A 10,191-nucleotide genomic window follows, 5' to 3' on the forward strand; every position below is an offset into this window, starting at 1 on the left:
CACTGAGCCGGGCTGACACACACACACACACACACACACACACACTGACCCCATTTGATAACTAGCATTTGAAATATGGCATTTTCCCCCTCTCGGCGATCCTTAAAACAAATGGACAGACAGGCAGGTTTTCATCAGAAGCTAATATCGTTTGCTTTACGCTACACACACACACACATATATATATATATATATATCATAAAATAACTCCAGATTTAATACAAAATAATAATGGCAAGGCTTTGGACCACAGTGTTGGGGGACTTGGAAGCACCTTACAAATCTCACACCAGACTTTCCACTTTAGACCCTGATCTCAAAGTCCCGACAGGGGGTGGGGGGGGGGGGGGGGGAAGGGGATTGAATCCACAAACTTTGTCCCACATCCCTGCATGACATCTGACTGGACTGGGCTGCCATATCAGGCAAACCCCCTCCCCATCCACCCCCACCCATTGATTCATGCATTCCGCTCGCTGACCCCCCACCCCCATCAATCACCCCCAACTCTCCCCCTCCTCCCAGGACTGGGGGCTGTTCTTGTTTCCATGACGAGCCCATCAGCATCGCCTCCCACAACGCACAAACCCACGGACGATTATAATAAACAGGAAACGACGATTATTTTGAAAAAAAAAGCCAACAATTTACATAGAGAACAGAATCTTTGGTGGCAGTGGGGGGGGGGGTGGGGCGGTGGTCGGGTGGGGGAGTGTGTGGGGGGTGTGGCTGTGGGGGGGTGTTGGAGGGGTTTGGATGGGAGTTTGTGTGTGGCTGTGTGTGTATGGGGGGGGAGGGTTTGGGTGGGTGACCATTACACACAAACACCCCCTCCCAGGTACAAAATAGCAGCCATTCCTGAAAGGAACAAAATGGCATCTCGTCTCCCCACCCCCCACCTCTCATGTCCCAGCCCGCAAACTCTCCCCCCCCCCCCCCACCCCGGCCCCTACCCCGACCCTTTAGGACAGTTCCACGTTTAAGTACTGGTTGTAAGGAACGAAGAATCCTTGAAGTTGAAAGTGCTGAGGGGTCGCTCCTGCCCTTCACGTGAACAAAGCGGTTGGTTCTCCGAGACACGAAGGGAAGGGCGCCGTATAAATGTAAGTTGTTGTTGGTCCCACAGCCCAAGTCCCGAGAGGAAGAGGCCTTTGCTCAGTAAAAATAATCATTATCCTCCCCTTTGACCAGTTGGCAATACATCACCAAAGAGAAGATGAGTCCCAGGATCTGTGTGCAGACGGAAACGTGAACAAGACGTAAGGACGTAAGAATTTTCCGGGCGAAAACTGTCCCGTACGTTTACTACTCGTGTGTAAGTCTTCCCCTCTCCCCTGGGCGGCCACACACACACACACACACACACGCGCCATCCCCTCCCCACCCCTCCACCGAGCTGCGGGCTTGAAGCCACGACTGTCACGACCGCAGCTAAAATAGGCGGCCGGGTGACAGGGTGGGCGCCTGACACGATGTCACTGTGCCTCGGGACGTCCTCCCGACGTGCGAAGGCAGCGTGTGTCGCCTTGGCCTCTTACCTGAAGCACCGCGATACACAACCCGAATATGCAGACGGCCAGGACGTTTTCCTTCAGCCAATTGATCACCGTGTCGTAGCATGGCTGGGGAAGGGCAAAGGGCAGCGGGTTAGACAGAGACTGACCGATCGACTGACTTGACCAACGCAGCGACCAAATGATGCATCCAGCGCTATTCCAACTCCACTCACTCCACGCGCCCTCCGCCATTCACTCGCTATCATCATTATCATCTCCCGCACCCCCATTACCACAGAGTTAAAGCTCCCTCTACACTGTGCGTCCGTCCACACTCCCACGTCAGGGTTAGAGACACAGTAAAGCTCCTCTACAGTGAGAATGAACTAAAGAGACATTATTATTATTATTATTATCACCATTTTCCACCACTTCTCGGCGTGTTCTGAGCAGTGAGGCCCTTGTGCAGGACAGCAGGCTTCCGGCACTTTGGACTCGTTGAAAACACCGAACCAGTCGGTGTAATTGGTGACACCACAACACTGAAACTACAGGGAAACAAAGACCATCGTCAACAGGCAATCAGCCGTCTGCGCTTGACACACCGTCTTGCTGGCGTGACAAGAGAGAGAGAGAGAGAGAAAAAGAGAAAGAGCGCACGGGGTGAGGGGTTTACCTTAACCTGTACCAGATCCCAGGCTTTGGTCAGGCCCCTGTTGTCCGGCTTGTCGTAAAATTTGAGTCCTTTCTTCAAGTCGTCTTTAGCGTAAGAGTTAATCTGTAACCAACGGAAACAATCACGCACACATTTTTCGCCGCGAAAAATCCTGAGACGTACTCCCGAAGGGAAAGGCGCTGTGTCGGTTGCGAGGGCCGTTATCGGAAGGAAAAGGCTCTTACCCTCTCCTTGTAAACGAGGAAAAGGGTTCCCACAATCAGCTCCAGCACAAAGATAATCAGCAGCACGATAAAGAACTGCGGGGCAGAGAGGGAGAGAAGGGGAGAGAATGTCAGAGAGGTGGAGAAAGAGAGTGTCTGAAAGAGAGAAAGAGGAGAGAGTGTCAGAGAGAGAGAGAGAGAGCGCGTGAGAGTAAGAAAGAGCAAGAGAGAGAGAGAAAGAGAGTGAAAAGGCATTAGCGAGAGAGTGAGAGTGAAGGAGAGAGAGCGAGAGCGCTAGAGAGAGAGAGAGCGCTAGAGAGAGAGAGAGAGAGAAAAAGAACAAGAAAGCGAGAGAGAGAACGTGAGAGAGAGGGAGGGAGGGGGAGTTTTATCAGTCAGGATTGAGACATATACATTTAATATTGACTTATGCAAAGTACGGTATGACTTATGCGTAGAATGTAATGCCTTGAACGAGACTCGGGCAGAGGCAGATGTACGGTTTGGGTGATTGATTGTACGATTTATACAGATCAGACACTGTATTATCCTCACCTGGCTCCCCCCCTCCCCAACCACCGCCCCCCCCCTCCCCAACCACACCCCCACTCCCCCCTCTCCCCAGAGGATAGAGTTCAAATCCTCGTCCTCGCCTTCAAAGCCCTCCCCGGCCTCACGGCTGATCTGTAGCTCCACTGCAATTACCCCATATCCCCATATCCTCTGTCCTAACAACGGTGAGTGGATCCAGCGTCCACGGCTCTCGGAGGGAAAGAGAGTTCCAGATTTCCTGTGTGCGTTGGAGTAACTGTTGGGAGTCTAAGCAGCTAAACCCACGGGTAGCTTGGCCATTGATGTTGTTGTCCGCTGTTAGGACCACCCTCTCCGCTAGTTGGGGCTTTGGTTTGCAGGGCTAACAGGAGCTGAGGGGGAGCGACTGGGCGGCCCTTTCAGTTCAGCTCTGAGAAGACGCCACTTGCCCCCTCCCCAACCCACGGAGGATAGTCCAGATTTTCCCTACCCTCTTGGGTGAAAAGGAGAGTGTTATCCCGGGAGTGAAGCTGGGGCTTCGGGATGGGATGTACTCACGGTCAGCAGGAGGCAACGGTTCTCCTTCATGGCTCCCAGGCAGCCGATGAAACCCACCACCATGATGACGGAGCCGGAGGCGATGAAGAGGTTGGCCACGGTGAGGGAGGGGAAGGAGGAGGAGAGGGTGGCGAAGTTACCCTGAGTCACAGCCAGCCACACGCCGACTCCCAGGATCCCACATCCTCCCAGCTATCAGGGCGACATCGGGGTGGGGAGAGAGGGGGGAGAGAGAGAGACACAAACATCAAGTCCTGCCCGCAGTACTCACCTCCCTAACGAGAGGACCCGGGTTTGAGTCACGCCAGGGCAAAACCTTAGGCAAGTTTCCTTACACCCCCCCCCCCCCCCCCCACCCCACACACACACACCTCTGTTTACCGCGCGGTTGGTTTGTCAAGTCTATTGGCGGGGAACGGTTTTCCGGGGGTAACAATCCCTTCAAAATAATAATAGTAATAATTTGGAGAGAGAGAGAGAGAGAATCCCTCCCACGAAATACACAGTCACTACGCTCTACAGAACATCTTTTGAGAAGCGCTTGGAGACGGCTCGATGATAAGGCGCTGTAGCAAAGGGCGAGACTTCACATTTAACGGTGAAATCCTTTACAGAGAAAGCTCTTCGACACGTCCTCTCGGGGCGAACGTCAAGGATTCTGGTCGAAGAGTTTTGGAGCACAGTAGCGTATTGCTGACCCCATTGGGCAGAGGGGGGTGGGGGGGGGGTGCAGAGGTTTGGGGGGGGGGTTCGGGGGGGAATCACATGCCCTGGCTCACAGCTGCGGCAGAGGAAACCAGTGTTATGTTTGGCTCAAGACTGTAAAGGAGCTAATTAACATGAGGAATGAGACCGACAACAGACTCACTCACTCACTCTCTCTCTCTCTCACTCCCCCGCAGTGGCTCAGCGCAGAGAGGGAGATCAGCCCCTCCCCGAGCTCAAACACACACACAAACGGACAACAGATTTTCGCACACAGAAGGCCCCCCCACCCGCACGCGCGCGCACACACAGTCATGCAAACAGACTCACAGACACTCACACACACAGTTATACACACACACACACAGGACGAAGCAGATAGACTCACCCAGAAGATGAGGTTGAAGACAAACATCAGGTACTTCATGCATTGCAAACAGCTCCGACCCATCGTTCAGCTGCTGAGCTCTGGGAGGACGAGAGAGCAGACACCGAGATAAAGCAACACATTTGTAGGACCACAGGAACAGGAGAAGGCCATTCAGCCCCTCCGGCCTGTACCGCCATTCTATAAGATCATGGCTGGTCTGTATCTCAAGTCCATTTACCCGCCTTTGCTCCACATCACTCGATACCCTGACCTAACAAATATCTGTCCACATCTCAATATAGTCTGATATTAACACTGATAATCTACAGTGAGACAGATACACACACGCACATACACACATACACACACGCGTGCGCTTAATGCACACACAGAAAGCCTGGGAAAGAGAGAGAGAGAGAGAGAGAGAGTCACACAGGAATGGGTTAATATTAAATTCAATTGCATTTGGGAAAAGCTTTCTGCATTCTGGATGAAGTCCACAGCTGGAGAGCAAGAAATGCTCGTGGAACCGCGTGTGTGTATGTGTGGGTGTGTGGGTGGGGGTGGGAGGGGGGAGGTGTACAGGACATTCTCTTTATTTATCAAATGAATACCAAACCTCTCCCCCCGCCCCCACCCTCTCTCTGTGCATCCGAGAGACCGATTTGAGAAAGAAACTGAGAGAGAGAGAAAAAGAGAGCGAGAGGGAGGGAGGGATTGAGAGAGAGAGAGAGAGAGACACACACACACACAGAGCGATCGAGAGAGACAGACAAAGCGATTGAGAGAGGAGAGCGTGAGAGTGAGAGAGAGAGAGAGAGAGAGAGAGAGACGGAGAGAAAACAAACAGACACAGACAGCGTAGGGAATGGTTCTCCGCTCCCAGTTTTCCCTGGAACCTTCTTGCTCGGGGCACTGACCCTCCGCTGGTCTTTACCATATTTGACTATGAAACGAACCAAAGAATACCCATGTGAATCTCTGTAACTATTTCCTCTGGTATGCACGCACACGCGCACACACGCACACGCAGAGCAAAGGGGAATTCAGCTCTCACAACCCTACCCCGAGCAGCTCACAATTTACACACACGGGCAGTCAACATCACCGCAACCAGTTGCACCGACAAACCTGTCCGATCGCCCCCGCGATAATAATAATAATAACAGCGATGATGAGAATAATCCCGGCATTTGACACAGCGCCTCATCACGGCTTCGAGACGTCTCGAAGCGCTTCACAGGATGCGCTGCCAAGCGAAGTGACTTTGTATTTTGTGGGCGAAAAAAAGATCGATACCGCGAAGAGTTCGCTTGGCTTTGAAATCCCGCGAAGGGCTTCAAAGACGTTTTGGTTCGAGGGGCATTGTTATCGTGTTAATAAATTAGTGTGTGGGGTGAAGAAACTTGCCTAAGGTTTCGCCCCTCCCGCCCCGCCCGCCCCGCCCGGGAATCGAACCCGGGTTTGCTCGAGCCCCCGAGTGACAGGACTCCACTTGTTTGCGCGTATCATTGATTCACGGTTCACAACCCCCTACACAGTCACTACGCTTCCGATTCGGTGTGAAGCAGGGTGACGCTGTTTGACCGCACTCGCTTGTGTGTGTGTGTGTGTGTGTGTGTCAGATGCCTTGTTTTGATTTGGTTTCCTGTCTGGGATTTTTGCCCGTCAATAAATTCCACTGCGATGAGTTAAATCTCCCACACCCACCACCCCAGCGCTTCACGCCACATGCTGCAAAGTGTAGTGACTGTATATCTTGTGGGGCAGCCGATTGAGCACAGCAGTCGTGGATTAAGTGACCAAATTATTATCGGTATTTTAATTCTTTTGGGAGGGATTATTGTTACCCCCCGGAAATGCGATCCGCCAATCGACTCAACAAGCAGAGGCGCGCGCGCGTGTGTGTGTGTGTGTGCGTGTGTGTGTGCGTGTGAGTGTGTGCGAGTGTGTGCGCGAGTGTGTGCGCGAGTGCGCGCGCGAGTGTGTGCGCGAGTGTGCAAACGTGCCCAAAGTTTCGCCCTTGCCCGGGAATCGAACCCGGGTCCACTCGCTTGCGAGACAACCATACTGTCCAAGACCTCGGACACTCTCCTTTGCGGACCTGCTCGGGGGAGTCGAATTGAGTCACAGGTTTCCCGCCCCCACCCCTCCCCGCACCACCCCCCCACCCCCCCCCCAGGCTTGTTATTTCACCCCAGTCACACACAACACTGCGCTGTTCTGTTCTGACAGCACGTGATATAAAGCGAGTTATAGATTTGGTGCTCACATTGTAAATAAGCATTTTTTTTGTCCGTCTCTCTCTCTCTCTCTCTCTCACGCACTCTTTCACACTCAATTTGCACACTCACACGCGCTCTCTCTCTCTCTCCCCCTCTCTCTCACACACAGAGAATACTATTGTATACACACACCCGCACACAAACTCTCTCCCTCACGCACATACCGTCTCACACACATACGCTCGCGCGCGCGTACACGCAAACTCTCCCTCCCGCGCACACGCACACACTTACACGCACTCACACCCAGACGCACACATAAATACTCACAACCTCTCTGCCTCGTTGCCTTTATAGAAAAAAAACTATATATATATGTATAATATATATATATATATATACACACATTTTGTGCCGAGCTATCTTTAGACCTGTGGTTGTGGGTTAGGAGATAACACCGCAGCCCAGAGAGAGAGAGAGAGAGAGAGAAGAGGGGGTTAATAGGTCTGTGTCCAGGCGAGCTGACGGGGGATGGGGGTGGGGGGCGGTGGGGGGTTTGAACGACCGTCAGTGCTGTTTATGTTGGCCACGGGCCGGGCTGTGGAAGCAGCTTAAGGGAAACTGTAAACAGGAGGGGACTCATTCTTGCCACCTGGTTCCTATCAACATACTTGGGGCCGGAGCTGGAGGGTTCACAGTCACTTCACTGACTCAGAGCTGTGCCCGGTCCGAGTTAACCACACATTACATTCACACGGCGTCAGAAGGATGTCCCAAGACGCTGGACAGTCAGGGAACCACGCCCGAGCTGGTGGTTGGGATCAGGAGGGGGTGGTGGTGTGGGGAGGGGGGGTTGGGGGGGGGCACGGGGAAGGTAAGGGGGTAGGAGGGCGACCGAAGGCGCGGTCGAGGCGGGGGCAAGGCGGACGGGCTGTGGGATGGAACCCCAGAAGATGTGGGTGTGGGGGGGGGGGGTGGGGGAGGTGGCCTTGGGTTGGGAACGGGTGGGGAGGGGAGGGAGAAAAATGAGACGAGGTTCCTGCTTCTGACCGCAATGCCTTTCCTCCTCATCCCACCCGCCTGTCGCCCCCCCCCCACCGCCCCGAGTGAAATGAGGAGAGCATCGAGGCTTTGTCCCTATCTCACTCAAGTCATGCTGACTACTTCCCCTCCTCGCTGGCCTTTCTGTCTCCACCCTTTTCCTGCCAGGAAAGCCGATAATTGTTTTGGGAATTTTGTGAGGAATGGGCCGCCCTTTCATCCTGTGAAAGATGGGGCGGCGGTGGGGGTGTGGGGGAGGGTGTGGGGGTGGGGGGGGGGAGGGGAGAGAGAGAACGGAGTGGGGGTGGGGGGGGGGCGTGTGGTCGAAAACAGAACGTCACTGGTCAGAACACAATGGTCATCCCTTTAGCGTCGTCATCTGACTTGGAGGCGAAAGAGTGCGTCCGGACTGTGCTGTTAATCATTACGTGACCGTTTTTCTGTGTGTGTGCGTATCTCTGTGCGTGTGTGTGTCTGTGTGTGTGTGTGTGTGTGTGTATCTGTGTATATCCTAACGCGTGTCTCTTGTCTGTCTGTGCACGCATGTCCGTGTGTCTGTGTATATTTGTCCCTGTGTGTGTGTGTGCGTGTGCGTGTGCGTGTTTTGAGTCTCCGTCTCTCTATCTGTTTGTTTGTCTGTCTGTGTGTCTGTTTACCTTTGTGGGGGGGTGGGGGGGGGTGGGAAGATAATAATAATCCCGGCATTTGATACAGCGCCTCGTCACGTCTTCGGGACGTCTCAAAGCGCTTCACAGGATGCGCTGCCAAGCGAAGTGACTGTGTATTTTGTGGGCGAAAAAAAGATCGATACCGCGAAGAGTTCGCGTGGCTTTGAAATCCCGCGAAGGGCCTCAAAGACGTTTTGGTTCGAGGGACATTGTTATCGTGTTAATAAATTAGGGGCTTTTGGCGTTTCGAGTGCTGAGCAAAACCTCTCTGTTAGAGCAAGAAACTGTGTTACGGTTTCCACACTGCGTCGCAGCTGCGTGAGGTTATTTTGGGGGAGGGAGGGGAGGGGCCCTTTCACCTCCGCTTTCCCCCCCCGGTCCCTCGTAAACAACCCTCGCTCGCCAACTCCTCTGTTCCCCTGAGATGTGCAAACTGGTCAATCAACCCAATGCACATTTCCTGCTGCTTTAAGAGTGGAACAGAACTTTATACTAAACTCCATACCTCATCCACCCCCCCCATCACCCGCCAAGCCCCACTGCCTCCCTATCAACCCCTAAATCCTGTCCCCCCATCACCCCAGCCCTCTAAACCCCGTCCCCCCATCACCCCAGCCCTCTAAACCCCGTCCCCCCATCACCCCAGCCCTCAAAACCCCATCACCCCAGCCCTCGCCAAGCCCCACTGCCTCCCTATCACACACCCTCAACCCCGTTCCCTCCCCGCCCTCCCCCCAGGGAGTGGGGGGGTGGGGGTGGGGGGAGGAGAGAGAGTTAAGAGGAGCCTCCGATAAAGCGCTGGATCAGATGCAAGTCTTATTGCTATCATTTAATAATACTTAATGATATTAATTTTATTTAAGAAGATAAGAATAATCCTGGCATCTGATGCAGAGTCTGATCGCGTCACTGAGACGCCTCAAAGGGGCTTCACAGGATACACCGTAAAGTGCAGCGGCTGCGGATTTGGTGGGAAAACACGGCAGCCGATCGCGCGCAAACAGCCGTGGATTGAAGCGCCCAATTTATTCTTTATGTGGGTCTATTTTCGGAGCGTCCAGCCCCCCCCCCCCCCCTCGTTTCCTGCACGTTCCTTTTCCGTGAACTGAAGGGGAAGGCGGAATTTCCCCCAAACTTTTAGCAGCTCCCAAACACGACCCCCAATCACAACCGCAACGACAACTTGCGTTTTTTACGCAGCACCTTTCTCGGAGCGCTTGAGCAGCGGCGGAGCCTGAAGCTGAGCCGGGGGGAGAGAGAGCGAGAGAGAGAGAGAGAGAGAGAAAGGGGTGCGGGGGGGGGGCGTAGGCGCGGTCGAAGAGGAAGGTCTTGAGGTGCGATGTGAAGTCGGGGGGGGAACGGCGGAGGGGGTTGAGGGACAGAGTCACGCGTGGTGTCAATAGGAGGGAAATCTGCGGGTCGAATGGTTCAGTGGGTGAAAGACACGTCTGTGTGATACGAGGGTAGAGACTACACGCAAGACACACTCACACACGCGTGTACATTTCGCGTGTGCGCATTGCCCACCAACTCAATTGCTCTGTCTGCATCTTTCTCACAGAAATCACGGAACCCGCAATTCGGGGGCGTTTGGAGAAAAACGACTGTGTAAAAACGGCACAGACTTACCCGGGTTTCCTCGAGTAAAGTTGGATGTGTTTGCGATCTTTTTCTTCTCTCTCTCTCTCCCCTCTTTCTCTCTCTCTCTCTCCGCAATT

General features: G+C 53.7%; 1 protein-coding gene across 1 annotated transcript; it reads right to left on the bottom strand.

Annotated features, from left to right (window-relative positions):
• Positions 1 to 931: 931 nt before the first annotated feature.
• Positions 932 to 10,191, bottom strand: tspan4b (tetraspanin 4b). The gene is made up of 8 exons (XM_042345127.1): positions 10,103 to 10,191; positions 4,558 to 4,637; positions 3,465 to 3,656; positions 2,397 to 2,471; positions 2,173 to 2,274; positions 1,916 to 2,044; positions 1,539 to 1,622; positions 932 to 1,230 (listed from the first exon to the last, which is right to left on the bottom strand). The coding sequence occupies exons 2-8, from the start codon at positions 4,618 to 4,620 to the stop codon at positions 1,156 to 1,158; spliced, it is 720 nt and encodes a 239-aa protein (XP_042201061.1). The 5' UTR covers positions 4,621 to 4,637; positions 10,103 to 10,191; the 3' UTR covers positions 932 to 1,155.

Source organism: Callorhinchus milii, unplaced genomic scaffold (genome assembly GCF_018977255.1).
Source record: "Callorhinchus milii isolate IMCB2004 unplaced genomic scaffold, IMCB_Cmil_1.0 Scaffold31, whole genome shotgun sequence".
Classification (NCBI taxonomy): domain Eukaryota; kingdom Metazoa; phylum Chordata; class Chondrichthyes; order Chimaeriformes; family Callorhinchidae; genus Callorhinchus; species Callorhinchus milii.